Below are 20,227 nucleotides of genomic sequence, written 5' to 3'. Positions count from 1 at the left end.
TTGTTACTTTTCCCGTTCTTACGGAAAAAATTCTATAAATTCCATCCTTTGAAGTACGATAGTGGGTTTTATCTCATAAATTCGGGAAAAGTCGTGTCTAGATGCCTGTCAAATATTTTACGGCACATATTTTTCCTTGTATTTTTTTAAGACTGTTCACCGCATTAAGTTGGTTGTGAATAGAGGTGAACAAATTACTTCAATGGCTCATAGGCTTTGATTGACTCAAATAATAATGGAACCTTAAATGCAATTATGTAGATGGGCATCTAATCCATTTTTTGGCATAGGTTTTAAAACAGTTGGGCAAAGACCGTCGAAGATACCTTAAATCAAAACATTAAATGTTGCTATTTTTTTCAAACCGCGATTGCACAAATACCACCCGTTAAACGCGAAAACGAAGTATGCAGATATCACTATGAACGGCAGTCCATGTAGTGACGAAGCGCACCAGGAGAGTGTGCGAAGGCGACTACTATATATACACGAAGAAATGAAAATCTACTGTGATGGTCCGATCATAATGAATGATACACCTATCGAAAGGTATTGCGAAAACTAACAGGATTGCATACCAAGACTCTAAGAAAATTAATTGGCTTGGGAGAGAGAGCGGTGAAAGTGAAAAAGTGAAAATTTCGAAATTTGGAGCTGTTGGGGCCGGTGGGGATAAATGCCCCCTCAAAATGTTTTAGTTGTATTCCTTTTGAAAATACCCGTCGAATGAGGGGTCATTTGTCAAAATCCGACGCTCCGTTCAAAAGTTATAGCCAAAATAAGATTTTCTTCGTCTTCCCAAAATGAAAATTTAATTCTGTTTGTCAGTTTGTCAGTTTGTCCAAAACATGTTTTTTAAGTTTTGAAAATTTGATATGACGTTCATCACATCGATATGAAAAACTTTTGTTCTACCACTTTTGGAAAAACTCGCTAGTTTAGCGGGTAAACAGCTATAAATAGCTAAAATTCGGAAATCCGTAACTTATATACTACTAAAGCTACAGACTTGTGCTGCATCTCGTTTGAAAGGTATTTTTAAATGCTATAAACGCCTTCTATGTGCAATTTGTGTAAATGTAATAATTAAAAAAATATGAACAAACAATTTTTTAAAACTTTTTTTTAGCTTTTTTTTATTTTTCTCAAAAACGGCTCTAACGATTTTCTTTAAAACCTTAAACTGTATAGCCCTTGAGATTCCTTAAATTTTGGTATATAACACATTACTGTTAAAAGTTATTTTTATACGAAAATAGCCACTTTTGCCAGCTCGAACAATTAACGCTCCCTGAGTATTGAATTTTGTGGGAGGGTATCCGAACTGTATTTTAGGGTCATGGAATCAGTAAATTTGCACTTAAGAGTTCCATATAGGAATCTTTTGTTCTACGACTTTTGGAAAAAGCCGCTACTTTAGCGGAAAAAATGCTAAAAATAGCTAAATTTCGTTAGTTTGTAAGTTCTACACTACTAAAGGTACCGACATGTGCTATACCTCGTTTAAAAGGCATTTTGAAATACTTAAACGCCTTTTTAACTTAATTTGTTTAAATACAATGGCTTACAAATTATGATTGACCAATTTAAATTTAAATGTATATTTTAGCTCCTATGAGAGCAAATGTAAACAAACAAAAACTTCTGATATCAAATAAAAACACCTTTTAACGAGGTAAAAAACTAGTGACGATCGCACCTTCAACATACAAAAGTTCTGATATCAACATTTGTGACGAAAAATTATTACACTCGTCATTAAATAGACTTTCTAATATTTTTTCATTCGGCACGCTGCAATAGAAAATGCCTGTGAAGGGAAAAAGGCTGGAATAGTTTGCTAGGGCGGGCCGAATGAGAAAATATTAGAAAGTCTATTTAATGACGAGTGTAATAATTTTTCGTCACAAATGTTGATATCAGAACTTTTGTATATCGAAGGTGCGATCGTCACTAGTTTTTTACCTCGTTAAGAGGTGTTTTTATTTGATTCTTATATACGTCTATATTAACATATTTTAATGCCCATAGGCCTGCACCTTTTAATAAAGTCCATTTTGTTGACCTGTGTAATTAAAATATTTTTATAGAATTCTGGGAAAAATTTCGTAACGATATAACAACTAGAAGTATTTTTGGCCGCGGCTCCCATACAAGCGAAACCACTGTGTAAAGGCGTCTTTCACCGAATTTTTAAGATAAATAAGACCATTTTACGTCAAAGGATGGAATTTATATAATTTTTTTCATAAGAACGTAAAAAGTAACAAGTATTTTTAAGTAACTCTTACGTAACGAGTTGGTCGTGACTTCACACAGCACTATGGGCAACAAATTCGAAAGTGAGGCATTTTTACATATTTTTGTTCTTCAGTATTACATAAATGACCATCTGTGGTTATCTACAATACTTAAAGGAACCAGAAATCCATTTTCAAAGAATTTTGTTTGGCGTTTTTCGTAATTTTTTTTCTTAAGAAATTCAAAAGTTTGAAATAAGGTCAGTGACCACATTTGTATGGAAATTTTTAAGGTCCTACTCTCACCCGCTTATACGGTGCGCATTGTGGTATTCATGGTATACCAAAAGACAATTTTTAAAAAAATCGTGTTTTACGGTCTGCGAATTGGTTTCAAAGTTTATCACCCATACGCAGTGTTGCCTTCGATCAAGAAGTTTTTCTGATCAAGGTGGCATAGATATCAACAATTTAGTTGATGTTTTGCTCTCCTTTTTTTTAACAATTATTCCAAAGAAATTCATAATTTGACAAGACAAGACATGGGCGAGCGATTTTTTTCGACCAAATTCGAACTGTTATACATGTCGTATGAGTAATTTTAAAGCAAACTTTGAAAACGTTTCGCAAGGTCTAAATCTCGAAAAAAAAATTTTTTGTTTTCCCATACATTTTTTGCATACTTTAATATACCATGTTAAGGGGTGAGAAAAGAATTTCATTTTTTGGACCGCCCTAAGGGTCACACGTTTACAAAAAGGGACAAAAAACTTTGTAGTTTTCGCACCTCGATTTCTTTGGCTATTGTAAGCCAACCAAAAAAGTTTAAATATGGATACAAAGAGTAAAGGATTGTTCCCAAGTAGAACTGCGTTTTCCAAAGAGTTCCCCGACGCAAGGATTCTTAGCAAAAGGACCTCAAAGTTCCAAAAATGCTGAAATTGACCAACTTTGCGGAGCTCTCAGAGGCAAATGGATGCATGGCTTGGTTCGAAGTTAAAGTTTTTTAAAAGATACACCCTTTATCTTTCAAACCCCATACATAAAATAATTTTAGGATTTTTTTAAGGCAGAAATAAATTCCAAAAATCAACTGAAAAACATACAGCTGCGGTCAAAATAGAAGCAGTGTTGCCGCCTTGTGTTTTTAAAAGTTTCATGTTGTAATTTTTTCTTATCCAATTAGTCTAATAGTAAAATTATAATCAATACAATATTACCAGGAAAAGATCAATTACAACAACAAACTTTTAAATACACAGGGCGGCAACACAACTACCATTTTGACCGCAGCTGTATACTTTTATGTTTTTTTTTTGACTATGTTTTCTAGAATTTGTTTTTGCCTTAAAAAAAATCTTAAAACTTTTTAAGTATGGGGTTTAAAAGATAATGGGTGTATCTTTTAAAAAACTTTAACATCGAATCAAACCATGCATCCATTTTCCTCTGAGAGCTCCGCAAAGTTGGTCAATTTCAGCATTTTTCGAACTTTGAGGTCCTTTTGCTAAGAATCCTTGCGTCGGGAAACTTTTTGAAAAACGCAGTTTAACTTGGGAATTCGTAACGAATACAAAAATATAGCATCCATCGAGGTAAATTTAAAAAGCACTAAAAATGCTGCACAGTGTTATTAACACTGAATGATTATTATATGTGTTTTTTTGTCCATTTGTTCAGTGTGTTGTCGCTTAGATTTTAGGTGACAAATAAAAATGTATTTTTGCTTTCTGTGGAGTATAAGTTGTGAGTATAGGAGAGTATAGGCAAGGTAAAAATTGGAAGTTATAAACAAAACAATTGTTAATCGAACCCTATCAATACTTTTTGCACATTTTGCACGTTTTACGTAAAACCTCCATGTTGTAGTTGCATTCGAGTTCTGTCACTACACATTGCTTTATGTTTGGATCGACAACAAGCGGCAACAATCCGCTGTGATAGAATTTGTATTGCTAACTATGAACGGAATCGAATTAAGCGATAGTCAGCACACAATAGTCAAAAAGAAAATGAAGCAGATTGTTGCCTTTCTTAGTGGTAATTTGCCAAAATGTCATAGAATAATAGACCGATTCAAGGAAAACAAGAGAGAACGCTATAGTCGGGTTGGTGTCCCGACTATTTAATACCCGTCACTCAGCTAAAGCGAACGCTGCACTCGGGTTCGTGTCCCGACTATAATCGTTGCTCAGCTAAAGGGAGTGCGAGGGAGATAGATATATGTAGATATTTTGATTGCGTATAACTTTTTAATGAATGGTCCGATTTGAAAAATGTCTTCTACATTTCGATAGGTATAAATATACCCAACAAAATTGCATTTATACTTCTCGGAAATCTTTAAAGATGTGGGCGCAGGACATATTTTAAAATTCTTAGTGGGCGATTGTGGGCGTTAGAGGGGGCGTGGCGCTCGTCTGAAATAAACTTGCGCTGCGTAGGAGGCCCAAGAATATGTGTGGAAAATCTCAACCTTCTAGCTTTTGTAGTTCCCGAGATCTCAGCGTTCATACAGACAGACAGACGGACAGACGGACATGGCTAGATCGACTCGGCTAGTGACCCTGATCAAGAATATATATACTTTATAGGGTCGGAAACGCTTCCTTCTACCTGTTACATACTTTTGCACGAATCTAATATACCCTTTTACTCTACGAGTAACGGGTATAAACATTCCCTGTGGCTTTCGTCGAACATGAAAATTTCATTTTTGGAAAAAGGCTTGCCAAGCGACAAACCTGGTCGCAAATGCCTAACTTATAATGAGGCAGGACCACGATTAAAGCGTATGGTGGCATCTCAATTGGCGAAAGAAAAAGAAAATTCGATGCCATTGCTTTTGCATGGTGCTTCTATTTCGCAAAAAATATCAAACAAGATTATACTGCAGTTTTGTTGCGAAAGGCGTTAAATATGAAATATTTATTAACAAATACATTTTTTTTAGATCCTTGCCTTTAAAAGTAAATATGCGGCGTGGGCGGTTGATGGAGACTTGGTCCAATTCAAAATTTAACAAAAACAGAAATTGTATTACAGTTACCAATCCTTAAATCCTTGCCTTCAAATGTATATATGCGGCGTGGGCGTTGGATGAAGATGTGGTCCGATTCAAAAAGCAACAAAAACCGAAATTACATCTTAGCCTTAAAAGTATATAACAAAAATTTTAGATTTGTATCTTTAAAACTGGAGTTTATGCCTCAAAGACTGTATATTTGCCCATAGTGCACAGTAGGTTTTTTAAAGATAACAGTGGCGTAGCCTTAAAATTGTAGGGGGAGATATTTAACAGGCATACTAACCCCTTGAAAATATAATTTTTTGATGTTCAACGCCCACTGCTAACCAAATTGAAAGGCAAATTTCTATGAATGCACTATGGTCCGAGCGGCCGATTTTTTGGCATAAAGTCGAAATTTTTATGTTAATGTTTTGTATTTTTTATTTTAAATTCTTAAAGTTAATAGATCATATATATAGAAACTTAAAAAAAAAAGCTTTAAAAGCTACACTAACGCTTTTTATGAGCTTTCAAAAGTACACAATCGATCAGCTGCTTAGGACTAAGAAATTGGCGCCATAATATTTTCTTTACGTTTGTGCAAAAAAATACAACTTCTTTGTCCCGACTAAATTAAGTAAATTATGGAAATGAAAGATCAAGGTATGTAATATTTAGTGTGTATAGTACATTTATGTGTAATCTTAGTGTTCGACCTGTGTTTAATTTCCAATTTATGTGTATTTTTATAGAAAATTAATATTTGTTCCCTGTATTTAGTGGGATAAAACTAACGACCCGACGTCTGACCACAAAAACTAAGTACGCCAGTTTGTACATATACATGTCGTTTTTCAGCGCTAATTAACACCTTTTCCCCGTTCGTCCCCCTTTTCACGCAATTCCACACTATTCAGGGACCTTAAAGTTTCTTCGTAGCGATCTCTAGGATATTTGGCGCAGCAACAATCGAAAATTTAATTTTTTTAGGATTGCATTTCTGTAAAAATTATCAATTACCACTTAAAAGATGATAAAACATAAAAAATAAATTTAAAAAAGTAGTTATTTTGAATCCTTCCTTGTTAAGCATTCGTAAGAGAAAGAAAAGGAAATGTCTTCCTTTGCTTATAATTCCGTTAAAAAAATTAGAAAAATTATTGTGAGTGTGGGGTTTGAAAGATACAGAGTTGCACTTTTTAAATGTTTTGAGTTACATTACATACGAAGAATCCGTTCGTCTGCAAAATAGGTTCAAAGTTTGCCAAAAACAGAATTTTTCCAACTTTAGTGTCCTTTTTTTTAGAATCCTTGGGTGTGAAAATTTTTTCGAGAGCACATTTAGAGCGCTGATTATTTAAAGCAAATAGGACTTTTAAGATTTCATCGAGGTATTTAAAAAAAGGTTACATTTTATAACACAGTGTAGTATTATGAATTTGCTTGTATGGGAGGCAAAAGAGGGCGTGGTCGCACAGACTCAAAAATTTGTTTGCATACTATTCTTTGTAAAAAAACAGAATGTGTAAAGTTTGAAGTCTGTGACTCAATTTTTAGAGTTTATGCCAAAAAAATCGACTTTTGGACCATAGTGGAATGTGACAGATATTTATGTAAAATGGAATTTCAAAATTCTTGTTACTTTTCCCGTTCTTACGGAAAAAATTCTTATATTCCATCCTTCGAAGTACAATAGTGGGTTTTATCTCAAAAATTCGGGAAAAGTCGCCTCTAGATGCCTGTCAAATATTTTACGGCACATATTTTTCCTTGTATTTTTTTAAGACTGTTCAAGTTCAAGTTGGCTGTGAATAGAGGTGAAAAAATTACTTCAATGGCTCATAGGCTTTGATTGACTCAATATTAATGGAACCTTAAATGCAATTATGTAGATGGGCATCTGCCATTTTATGGCATAGGTTGTAATACAGTTGGGCAAAGACCCTCGAAGATATCTTATTTTTTTCAAACCGCGATTGCACAAATACCACCCGTTAAACGCGAAAACGAAGTATGCAGATATGCTTATATACGTCTATATTAACATATTTTAATGCCCATAGGCCTGCACCTTTTAATAAAGTACATTTTGTTGACCTGTGTTATCTATAAAAATCTGAAACAAAGAGTATTTTGGATTTTATTGTGTCTTAAGCTTGAACGCGAAGTACAGAACTTTAGCAGACCAATATTTCCAGTTATATTTTTACCTAATGTAAAATATGAAAATCCGCGAATTCTCCAGAAGATTATGGAAGACGAAGATGATTTACTCGGATAATACTATCTCTTAGACGCTTTATCAAACAAAATAAAAAACCGCTAGTTCTTCAGAAGATGATGGCCATTATCACTATGGACGGCAGTCCATGTAGTGACGAAGCGCACCAGGAGAGTGTGCGAAGGCGACTACTATTATATAGCCGCAAAATTGAAAATCTGCTGTGATAGTCCGATCGTAATGAGTAATACACCAATCGAAAGGTATTGCAAAAACTTAAAGGATTGCATACCAAGACGGTGAAAGTGAAAAAGTGCAAATTTCGAAATTTGGAGCTGTTGGGGCCTGTCGAATGAGGGGTCATTTGTCAAAATCCGACGCTCCGTTCAAAAGTTATAGCCAAAATAAGATTTCCTTCTTCTTCCCAAAATGAAAATTAAATTCTGTTTGTCAGTTTGTCAGTTTGTCAGTTTGTCCAAAACATGTTTCTTAAGTTTTGAAAATTTGATATGACGTTCATCACATCGATATAAAAAACTTTTGTTCTACCACTTTTGGAAAAACTCGCTAGTTTAGCGGGAAAACAGCTATAAATAGCTAAAATTTGGAAAACCGTAACTTCTATACTACTAAAGCTACAGACTTGTGCTGCATCTTGTTTGAAAGGTATTTTTAAATGCTATAAACGCCTTCTATATGCAATTTGTGTAAATGTAATAATTAAAAAAATATGAACAAAAGACAATTTTTTAAAACTTTTTTTTTAGCTTTTTTTTATTTTTCTCAAAAACGGCTCTAACGATTTTCTTGAAAACTTTAAACTGTATAGCCCCTGAGATTCCTTAAATTTTGGTATATAACACATTACTGTAAAAAGTCACGTTTAAAAGTTATTTTTATACGAAAATAGCCACTTTTGCCAGCTCGAACAACTAAAGCTTCCTGAGTATTGAATTTTGTGTGAGGGTATCCGAACTGTATTTTAGGGTCATGGAATCAGTAAATTTGCACTTAAGAGTTCCATATAGGAATCTTTTGTTCTACGACTTTTGGAAAAAGCCGCTCCTTTAGCGGAAAAAAAGCTAAAAATGGCTAAATTTTGTTAGTTTGTAAGTTCTACACTACTAAAGGTACAGACAAGTGCCATACCTCGTTTAAAAGGTATTTTGAAATACTTAAACGCCTTTTTAATTTAATTTGTTTAAATACAATGGCATACAAATTATGATTGACCAATTTAAATTTAAATTTAATATATACATTTACATTAAGCTCCTATGAGAGCAAATGTAAACAAACAAAAACTTCTGATATCAAATAAAAACACCTCTTAACGAGGTAAAAAACTAGTGACGATCGCACCTTCAACATACAAAAGTTCTGATATCAACATTTGTGACGAAAAATTATTACACTCGTCATTAAATAGACTTTCTAATATTTTTTCATTCGGCACGCTGCAATAGAAAATGCCTGTGAAGGGAAAAAGGCTGGAATAGTCTGCTAGGGCGGGCCGAATGAGAAAATATTAGAAAGTCTATTTAATGACGAGTGTAATAATTTTTCGTCACAAATGTTGATATCAGAACTTTTGTATGTTGAAGGTGCGATCGTCACTAGTTTTTTACCTCGTTAAGAGGTGTTTTTATTTGATGTATATTTACTCGTATAACACCATCACTTAGAGTCTATATCTTACAAGACTTAAAACCGCGAATTCTTCAGAAGATGATGGCCATTGTATATATTTACTCGTATAACAACATCACTTGGAGGCTTTATCTTACAAGACTTAAATCCGCGAATTCTTTAGGAGATGATGGCCATTGTATGTCTTTACTCGTATAACAGCATCACCAATGCTTATTTAGAAGATAATGGAAACAGTAATTGTAATGCACCTAGTGCTAACATGTAAGTTATTTACCATTTATGTATTTTCAAATAGATGCTCTATATATTAGCTTAAATTTTTAAAGGTGTAAGGCAAAGGAAAGGCAGAACTGTTAAAAAAGAGCGTTTTTACTGAGAATCAAAGTGTTTCGCTTAGACCGAAACCAAATTTTTAAATTTTTTTCGGTTTCGTTCAGACCGAGACAGCAAACAAAAAAACGATCAACTGTTTTTTACATGCTCTGATATATATCGATACCAATAATTTTTGTTTAAGATGTAATTGGCAACGTCTGAACAAAAATAGATTACCCTATACAATAAGAAAATTACAGTTATAAAATGTCCCTCAAAGTATATTTTGGGTGAAATGAATATAAATGCTTTGAGACGATAAATGTGCATACGTTTTCTCGCCCGCTCCTTAAATCCCGATGTCAAAGACGATCCATTGTGCGACTGGATGGCAACTTCTATTACCAAAAATAACTTATTATCAAAAAAAAATCGAAACGTTCCGAAAACGGTCATACTAACAGTTTATAACAAATCTGAGTAATAAGCTGATTTTTCAAAAAAAATATTTCCCTAAAATGAACTTTGAAGCAAAATTATACTGCTAAATTATACTGCCTTTAAAAATAAAACAACGGTCGAGAAAACAGCCTTAGGTATTCTAATGTTGAATGTAGTTGAAAATATCAAAGTATTTTATTATTCAGATTTGCAATATTTTTTAATGCAACAAACTTAACAACGCTATAAGTATGAAATTATGATCAAGGTAATCTTTTTCAAGATAATATTCAACTTAATAATACTACGATTTATCTAGAATGTAATATAAATTTATATTTACTATCTTGTGAAACGCATTGAAATGCTGACAAGTTATAAATTCGGCAATGCAAAAAAATGTGGCAGAACACAAAATGCAAAACCAAATGCAGACAATTTAAAAATCTACTTCTATGTATATGTTGACTTTTGTATATTTAAAAACCTCATTTCGTCGCTGGCCGCTGTTGAATTTGATTGCTTTGGTAACTTCGGCACATAAAAATTTACTTGATCTTTTTTGCCGCTGAGTAGCATTGATGGGTTGAGTGCTGCTGTATTGAGCGCCTGGGCAGCATTGTTTAATGCTGCAGGGTTCAAAGCAGCATTAATCCTAAAGTTTTATAGAATAAAAATATAAATACAACACAAATACTGCTTTTAAATGCAGAATATAAAGTATGACCTTAATTAATATATGTACGTATGTGTGACCTTGCCAATCTGACTTCCAAAATATCGTCCAATCCAAACAGTTAATTTGTTTAATTTAATTAAATTTTGGAATATTAACTGGCCAATTATTTAAAAATTAATCTATCATATTTGTTGTGCATATATTATTGATAAAATAATACATTTTCTTTTATATATTAAATAAACATATATAGGTTATACTTACCCTTTGCTTTCCCAGCGTTCTTTTTCAAATCCCTTATGAATTGACTGAGCTATCGAAGATTCCATCAGATCAACGTACCGCACCACTAATGGGGCGAAAGTGTCACGAAGGTGCTGATGAAAACGCCCATTACGCAAATTATCTGCAATATTTTGAAGTGTTTAACAAGGTAAATTGACCAATAAAATATTTATTGATAATCTACAACAAGTATCAAAGCTAACATCGGTTATCCGAAGTTTTTATACCCTTGAGGTTAAAAGATGTATTCAATGTTAAATGCTCTCTACGACTATACTACCGAACGAGTAATACACCAATCAAAAGGTATTGAAAAAACTAACAGGATTGCAAACCAAGACTTAATCAATTTCAATTGGTTTGGAAGAGAGGGCGGTGAAAGTGAAAATGAAGAAATTTGGAGCTGTTGTTAAATGCTCTCTACGACTATCTACCGAACGAGTAATACACCAATCAAAAGGTATTGAAAAAACTAACAGGATTGCAAACCAAGACTTAATCAATTTCAATTGGTTTGGGAGAGAGGGCGGTGAAAGTGAAAATGAAGAAATTTGGAGCTGTTGGAGCCTGTACGGATAAATGCCCCTCGCAATATTATAGTTGTGTTCCTTTTGAAAATACGCGTTGAATGAGGTCATATCCGATGCTCCGTTCAAATGTTATACTTAAAAGAAGATTTTCTTCTTCTTCTCAAAGTGAAAATTAAATTTTGCTTGTCAGTCTGTCTGTCTAAGCAAAACCTGGTTTTAAAGCCATGGAAATGTTATATGCGGGGGTGTCACAGAAACCGGCGACGGATTTAGGGACGGTTGGCTTAGAAACCAACCGACCAAAGCCGTTGGTGTCACAGGTATTCAAGAGATTTCATTTTTCGGAAAATTTACCGAAAAACGATCAGGCTTTTTATAAAACCTTTCTAAAAAATTAGCAAAAAAAAAACGACAAGTACTTTTATCCATCCCAGGTTTCTGTGACACCGCCGAAAATTTGTTTTTAGTTTTTTTTATTTTGTAAAAAGTATTTACTAAAAACGGCTCTAACGATTTTCTTTAAAACTTTAATCTGTATAGTCCTTCGTCAAATTTTGGTGTATGACGCGTTTTTGTAAAAAGTCAGGTTCAAAAGTTATTCAAAAACAAAAATAGCCCCTTTGCCAGCTTAGAACAACAATCGCTGCTTAAGCATTAAATTTTGATTGTGCGTATCCGAACTCTGTTTTAAGGTCCTGGAAACATTATAATCAGATGTGTCCCTGAGATATTTCGCTATTGACATGAATCTTTCCAAATCTTACTGTTTTAAGCATCCCTTGATCAGGGTAAAAGCGCGTGCCGATCGGACGTCCATATCCTTTAGTTCCCAAAAACAATAGGGTGAAATCGTTCAAAATGTTATTTTTTCAGGATATTTCGGGCAGTGTATAAGCTATTGGCATGAATCTTTCCAAATCGTATTTTTTAATTCATATCTTGATCAGGGTAAAAGCGCGTTCCGATCGCTCCCATTGGAACAATAGAGTGACAAATTTAAAAAGCTTATTTTTCAATTATAAAATATTTATTAGTTTATGCTGCTATTCTAGTCAAATTTTTATTTGTAAAATCTGCAAAAATATTAAAACATTGGCTTGCCGAAGTTATCTTCCATCCTCGTTTTTTTGTTGCTTTTGATTGAGTAAACAAGAAAAACGAGGGAGTTTTTTGTTGTTTGTTGTTTTTGAAAGAAACTGTCCGCGAATTCTTCAGAGGATGATGGCCGTGCCTAAGTGTACTCATATAACAGTTACTGTTACTTCAGTCGCTTCATCATTCGCTTAGAATTTTTTAGATCATAAGAAAAAGGTTTGATTTAATGGTCCATTCCGCGAAAATTTTTTTGCATCCAGTAGATAAACTTCCAAAAGTGGCCTTTGCTAAATTTCTATGCGATTGGATGCAAGCTGAAGACACAGGGGCGAATTAAGTTTTATTTGTGAGTTTTACGAATAAAAATCCCGAATAGCGGATATTTGAATTTGCAAAAAATAAAAATGTACAAATAACGATTTCCAAAGCAACACCTCTTAAAGAGGTAAAAAACTAGTGACGATCGCACCTTCAACATACAAAAGTTCTGATATCAACATTTGTGACGAAAAATTATTACACTCGTCATTAAATAGACTTTCTAATATTTTCTCTCAAATTAAGTTAAAAAGGTGTTTAAGTATTTCAAAATACCTTTTAAACGAGGTATGGCACATGTCTGTACCTTTAGTAGTGTAGAACTTACAAACTAACGAAATTTAGCCATTTTTAGCTTTTTTCCCGCTAAAGTAGCGGCTTTTTCCAAAAGTCGTAGAACAAAATATTCCTATATGGAACTCTTAAGTGCAAATTTACTGATTCCATGACCCTAAAATACAGTTCGGATACCCTCACACAAAATTCAATACTCAGGAAGCTTTAGTTGTTCGAGCTGGCAAAAGTGGCTATTTTCGTATAAAAATAACTTTTAAACGTGACTTTTTACAGTAATGTGTTATATACCTAAATTTAAGGAATCTCAAGGGCTATACAGTTTAAAGGTTTCAAGAAAATCGTTAGAGCCGTTTTTGAGAAAATTAAAAAAAAGCTAAAAAGAAAGTTTAAAAAAAATTTCTTTTGTTCATATCTTTTTAACTATTACATTTACACAAATTGCTATACAGTTTAAAGGTTTCAAGAAAATCGTTAGAGCCGTTTTTGAAAAAATTAAAAAAAAGCTAAAAAAATTTCTTTTGTTCATATCTTTTTAACTATTACATTTAGACAAATTGCATATAGAGGGCGTTTATAGCATTTAAAAATACCTTTCAAACGAGATGCAGCACAAGTCTGTAGCTTTAGTAGTATAAAAGTTACGGAATTCCGAATTTTAGCTATTTATAGCTGTTTTCCCGCTAAACTAGCGAGTTTTTCCAAAAGTGGTAGAACAAAAGTTTTTTATATCGATGTGATGAACGTCATATTAAATATTCAAAACTTAAGAAACATGTTTTGGACAAACTGACAAACTGACAAACTGACAAACAGAATTAAATTTTCATTTTGGGAAGAAGAAGAAAATCTTATTTTGGCTATAACTGACTATAACGGAGCGTCGGATTTTGACAAATGACCCCTCATTCGACGGGTATTTTCAAAAGGAATACAACTAAAACATTGCGAGGGGGCATTTATCCCCACCGGCCCCAACAGCTCCAAATTTCGAAATTTTTACTTTTTCACTTTCACCGCTCTCTCTCCCAAGCCAATTGATTTTCTTAAAGTCTTGGTATGCAATACTTTAAGTTTTTGCAATACCTTTCGATTGGTGTATTACTCATTACGATCGGACTATCACAGCAGATTTTCAATTTTGCGGCTATATAATAGTAGTCGCCTTCGCACACTCTCCTGGTGCGCTTCGTCACTACATGGACTGCCGTCCATAGTGATCATAATCGTCCCTTCATATAGCTGTCATACAAATCGATGGATTTTTTTATTTATTTTATTTATTTGAAGAAAATCTAAAATTTTATATGAGCAGTTGAGAAATTCTTACCCAGCTGCCATATAAACGCTTATTACAAAGGGGAATTCCGAAGTTAAACTGCGTTTTCTAAAAAGTTCCCCGACGCAAGGATTCTTAGCAAAAGGACCTCAAAGTTCGAAAAATACTGAAATTGAAATTGAAATTTGAAAAGATACACTCTTTATCTTTCGAACCCCATACTTAGAATAATTTTAGGATTTTTATTAAGGTAGAAACAAATTTTAGAAAACATAGTCCAAAAAACATAAAAGCATAAAGCTGCGGTCAAAATAGTAGTAGTATTGCCGCCCTGTGTTTTTAAAGGTTTGTTGTTGTAATTTTTCTTCTCCTGGTAATATTGTATTGATTATAATTGTACTATTAGACTTATTGGATAAGAAAAGTGACAACAACAAACCTTTAAAAACACAGGGCGGCAATACTACTACTATTTTGACCGCAGCTGTAAGCTTTTATAATTTTTCTAAAATTTATTTCTCCCTTAATAAAAATCCTAAAATTATTCTAAGTATGGGGTTCGAAAGAAAAGAGTGTATCTTTTCTAATTTCAATTTCAATTCAATTTCAGCATTTTTCGAACTTTGAGGTCCTTTTGCTAAGAATCCTTGCGTCGGGGAACTTTTTGGAAAACGCAATTTAACTTGGGAATTCGCAACGAATCCAAAAATATAGCATCCATCTAGTTAAATTTTTGATGCTGCATAGTGTATTTTATAGGTGTCATAGAATCAAATAAGGAAATATAGCATATTTTAAAAAAAATCTGGTAGAAACCGCTATTTATTTCATATCTATATTTTTAGTATAATCACATAATTTTAAATTTAAAACCTAAACTTTTTTATTAATTTATCATTATCTTCATCAATACCTTCACATAAGTAAAATATCTTCATGATATTAAGGCGCGCGGATGAACCAGGGCTGACGATATTTCAAATTATTAGAGGCACTAAAAGGCAGGCTAATTTTTTCACAATTTGTAGTTTAAATTTTTGTAGTTTAATCTAAACTTAAAAAAAAAAAAATTAAAAGGGGATCTTGGGTGTAACACTACTTTACGTCCAAGAATTTAAAAAATTGTAAAAATGAATGGTAATTATGCACTTAAAATTATTATTTTTTTTGAATAATCTAAGAATTGGTTGCTCTTAAAATTTCAATCGTTACATATACAACTTAAGTCCTTGGGCGCTTTCAGAAAACTTTTAAAGATGTTTAACAATACTTTTTTTTCTTATTGGGTAAAATTCTATTTCGAAAAATCAACTTTAAAAATCTTTAGTGGGAGAACCATTCATCGCATATCACTTTTTCTGATTTGTATAGAGAATTCAATTGTTTTTATAGGGTATTATAGTTTCAGTCAGATGTTTGCAACGCAGTGCAGGAGTAGTTTCCGATCACATAATGTATTTATATTCTTGATCAGCATCAATAGCCGAGTCCATCTAGCCATGTTCGTCTGTCCCTTTGACCGTTTCTATGCAAACTAGTCTCTCAGTTTTAAAGCTATCGCGATGAAACTTTCCCGAAAGTCATCTTTCTATTGCAGGTAGTACATATCTCGGAGCGAGCCGGATCGGACCACTATGTCTTAAGGCTCCCATAGGAATATTCAAACAAATATAAGAAAATTCATTGTAACTTTGTAGGAAGTAGGCGTTTTGATTTTTGACAACTTAAAAACAAAATTTAAGTAGACACGCTGAATCTGGACTCCCTGGAACACCGAGCACCGAGTGAGCATTAAACTATAGGTATTTGCAAGGGTATATAAGCTTCGGCTAACCGAAGGTAGCTTCCTTTCTTGTTAAAGTTGCATTCCAACATTTTGAAAAATCTTAAAAAAAAAACATTTTGGCAGGCTTTTTGTTCTAGGCGCCCCACAATGCGCCGGTCGAAAGGTATTATTATTCTCTTCAAATTTTTATACTAAGACTTTTGAGAACTCGTTGGTTCGGAAGAAATTAGAGCCAAACCGGAACCGAATAATTTGTTCCGTCTATTTTATGTCTTAGGGACCTGGTTGTTTTGTGTAGCATAAAGCAGCTTGAGCGGAAAATCTTTTGAGCAACCACTTTTTGATAATCACGCTAGTTATACGGGAAATGGCTAGAAAAAGCTACTTTTCCGTTTCCATATTCTAAACTGGTAAAGATACACCCACGTCATTCGAAAGGTACTTAAAAATGATAATCGTGTTTCCCAGACATAATTGCTCTACATGCAATAGGCACGTTACAATAGAAAAGGGCCGGGTGGGTAGAACGTTCATTATTTTGCCTAAGCGGGCCGAGTGAGTAAATTTTAAAAAAATGTAGGGGAAAAGGGGGAGCAGGGGAAGTTTATTTAAGTTTATTTAAGTTATTTATTCGAATGTAAAATCATTTTTCGTCACAAAACTTTTATAACTTTATATGTGGAATGTGCGATCATCACTAGTTCATTTTATAAAATTTTAAAATTTTTTGATGAAAAGCTAATACAATTCTTGGTCGATTAGTGAAAACATCATAAAGATATCCCAACCATTCCGAAGATATACAAATTACTGAGTGCAACTTTTTCGAAAAAGTGTCAAAAATGCCGTGTTGTGACCTCTATAACTCCGGTAGAACTCAAAATTTCGCAAAACCGTTTAAATTAAGTTCTTATTTTGTCGTTATGAACAGGACTAGTTGACTTTTCCTGAAAAATCGGACCTTCGAAACAGGTCTTTTTAAAACCTTTCAAAACTGAAAATAACCCTCTGCTTATCACTGCTTATCAACGTCATGTTGATTCGTTTGCTCAGGTTTTGGTAGACAAGATCCATCTAGCTGCCCTTCCTGCTAGAAGTGTACCTATTCCGCCGCCAACATGGGCTTCTTTGAATCCTGAAATTGCAGTCTTGGCCAGACAAGTTCGTGCACTTCGCCGCGTTTGGATGAGGACAAGGCATCCCCTGGAGGGCTGCCGTGTCAGAACTCAGAAAAGTCCTTCGATTGGCCAAATCTGAATTTTTTGTGAATCATCTCAGTGTCATTGATCCCAACCAGAATCATGGGTTTGCATTATGGAAATGCACACGAAATCTGAGAAGACAACCTGTTCACAGGTTTCCTCTCAAACGAAGCGATAGCACTTGGGCTCACAGTGATTGCGATATAGCAGATGTATTTGAGGATGATCTGGAAAACCGATTTACTCCGTTTGATTTTGCAACAGACCAGGAAGTTCGAACCACAATTTCTAGGTTTGAACTCTCTTTCCTTTTGTGGTGCGACCAGTGTATGAGGAAGAGGTCCGTGATCATATTAAGCGATTGGTCCCAGCAAAAGCTCCTGGCATGTATAAGGAAGATGGTAAAGTTGCAAAGTTTGTCAATGCGCAGCTCTGCCTTCTCTTTAATGCGTCACTCCATCCCATTGGAAATGGGATCTAGTTACAATGGTCCCCAAAAAGGGCAAAGATCCGTGCTCCCCTGAGTCCTACAGGCCAATAAGTCCACGTTTTTCAAGATTTTTGAGCGGATCGTACTTAAAAGGCTCCACCTTTAATGCCGCTCTACGAAACTATCAATTTGGTTTCCGTAATCGCCACTCCGCTGTCGAACAGGTTCACAGAGTCGTTAGCCACATTCTAGATGCCTTAGAAGGTCATAGACATTTCTCGGCTGTTTGCATGAAGGTCTATTCTACAAATTAATGCCACTATTGCTTGAGGGACTTTGGAAGCTCATTGTGTCATTTCTGGACTACGTCTAATTCGTGCTGGTGTCCCACAGGGGAGCGTCCTTGACCCGGATCTGTACACAATTTACACTTCGGATCTCCCAAACCGTTGGTTCGCGGTACTCTCCTTGCTACCTATGCAGATGATACTGCATTCCTCCTCCTCGACATCGTAACGCGTCCAGATATTCTTAAACAAGTTTAAATGTTGGGCCTCTCGTTGGAATATTGCGCTGAACGTTGATAAAACGGAACACGCCACCTTTGCTCTTCGACATAGCCGATCCCGTAGTCTTTACTTGGATGGCGATAGACTTAAACATACCTCGGTGTTACCTTAGACTGCCGTCTATGCTGGAAGGGACAGATTAAATGTGTCTGTGGGTCAGCAAGGACGAAACTGGACAGATAGCGGATTATCCCTTCAGGCCAAAGTACGGCTCTTTAAAGCCATTGTTCTCCCGACCCTAAGTTGGGGAATAACATGCTGGGCTCCACTTGCGACACGACGCTAAGAAGAGTTGAGACTTGCATCACAAAAGCACTACGGATGATGCTTGTGGTGAAGTGGCATCATTACGTCGAAAATAGCGTTTTATTTCGTGACACAAGAGTACCAACAGATACTAAGATGATAACTCTGCTCTCGAATTGCTCCTGGTGCATCCTAACCGCCTGGCTAGACGTCTTTTGCCGACGTCGTCTCCGCAGACGACACCCCGCGGACTTATGGACTTTTTTGAATTTTTTTTTTGACTCTCTAATCCTTTAATCTAAAATAAAATACATTTGTTGTTGTTATTATGTATTCCCGTTCATATTCTCCTCTACTTTGGTCTTCTATATCATAAAGCTGCCAATGGATTAATCTGCGAGGGTATATTATCTTGGGCTTGCTGAAGCTAGATTCCTTTCTTCTTTTATGTGAAAATAACACAACGTAAAATTTATAAAATGGTAACATTGGAAATGCTGGAAAAAATACTGCCAATACTTTTTTAACAAATTCAAAAACATTAACTTACCATCAGCTCTTAAATAATCATTTAAAATTTGGAACAATGGGAAAGAATCCCATGTATCAGGAGCTTGCTCAGATAAAACTCTATCCATATCAACTGCAAATAGAGACCAAAATATCTCCGCGTGTTCAACCAGCAAGTCGCTAAACCATGCAAATGCCTAAAGAAAATGAATTCAATTATTATTGATTACTGAAAAATATGATAAAAATATATATATTCAATAAAACAAATACAGGCAAAACATTTTTAAAATTAAAAGTTTAGCATGTATAGATATTTGCACACATAGATGACATTGTTCCAGGTCAGTAACGATATTGTATTGTATTCGCTTAGATGTGTATAGAAGGGTTTTTTTGTTCTTAATCATCATTACAAAGTGTTTACATAATTTTAAAAAAAGCACACATTGAGTTTATGTTTTCGATCTATTTTCGTCCACTAAACCAAAATACATCGAATATAAATTAAAAGTTTGTCTTTCTTTATTATAAAATGGTAACAAAAACTATTTATGTACAAAGAATTAGAATACGACATTACATAATCCTACTAATTTGTTGAGCAATATACTCTTGCTAATCCGTTCTTGCTAAAATTGTTTTTCTAACAACTCTTTAACCCGCAAAAAAAATTATGTTTTAGGTTAAACAAACGAAAAAGGGCATGCTATACATATATCATATTACCTATTAACATTGTTAATAGTTTTCCCCACTTACTTAGGGAAGCAAGAGAGCCCGCTATAGTCGGGGGGGTGTCCCGACTACCTAATACCAGTCCCTCAGCTATAGGGAGTGCGAGGGAGATGGATATATAACATTTTGATTGCGCATAACTTTTTAATGAATGGTCCGATTTGAAAAATGTCTTCTACATTTCAATAGGTATAAAATTATGAAAAAAATGGATTTTTGACTTTGAAAGAGTACCACAACCATAGTTTTTAAGATATTCTATGTAAGTTAGGTTCAGACATTATTTCTTAACAAAAAAAACTTGGTTTCATAAGCATCGGATCTACACAGCGGCCTGTAGACGCTTTTTTAAGCTTTTATAAGCATGGTTATATAAATTGGCACAT

General features: G+C 34.3%; 1 protein-coding gene across 9 annotated transcripts in view; it reads right to left on the bottom strand.

Annotated features, from left to right (window-relative positions):
• Cadps (calcium-dependent secretion activator 1) overlaps positions 1-20,227 on the bottom strand; it is a 126,112-nt gene that overhangs the window by 17,026 nt on the left and 88,859 nt on the right. For 4 of the 9 annotated variants that reach the window (XM_070218030.1, XM_070218033.1, XM_070218031.1 and 1 more), the window contains 3 exons: positions 19,144-19,300; positions 10,824-10,965; positions 10,368-10,535 (listed from right to left, as the gene is read on the bottom strand). In XM_070218030.1, the coding sequence (XP_070074131.1) occupies positions 10,368-10,535; positions 10,824-10,965; positions 19,144-19,300 (467 nt within the window). Of the gene's footprint in view, positions 1-10,367; positions 10,536-10,823; positions 10,966-18,863; positions 19,091-19,143; positions 19,301-20,227 lie in introns of those variants that run through there. The other 5 variants (XM_070218032.1, XM_070218034.1, XM_070218035.1 and 2 more) reach the window with 4 other exon arrangements.

The sequence above is a fragment of the Drosophila takahashii genome, chromosome 4 (assembly GCF_030179915.1).
Source record: "Drosophila takahashii strain IR98-3 E-12201 chromosome 4, DtakHiC1v2, whole genome shotgun sequence".
Taxonomy (NCBI): Eukaryota; Metazoa; Arthropoda; class Insecta; order Diptera; family Drosophilidae; genus Drosophila; species Drosophila takahashii.
The sequence above is the reverse complement of the archived record's forward strand: the minus strand, read 5'-3'. Positions and strand labels throughout refer to the sequence as shown.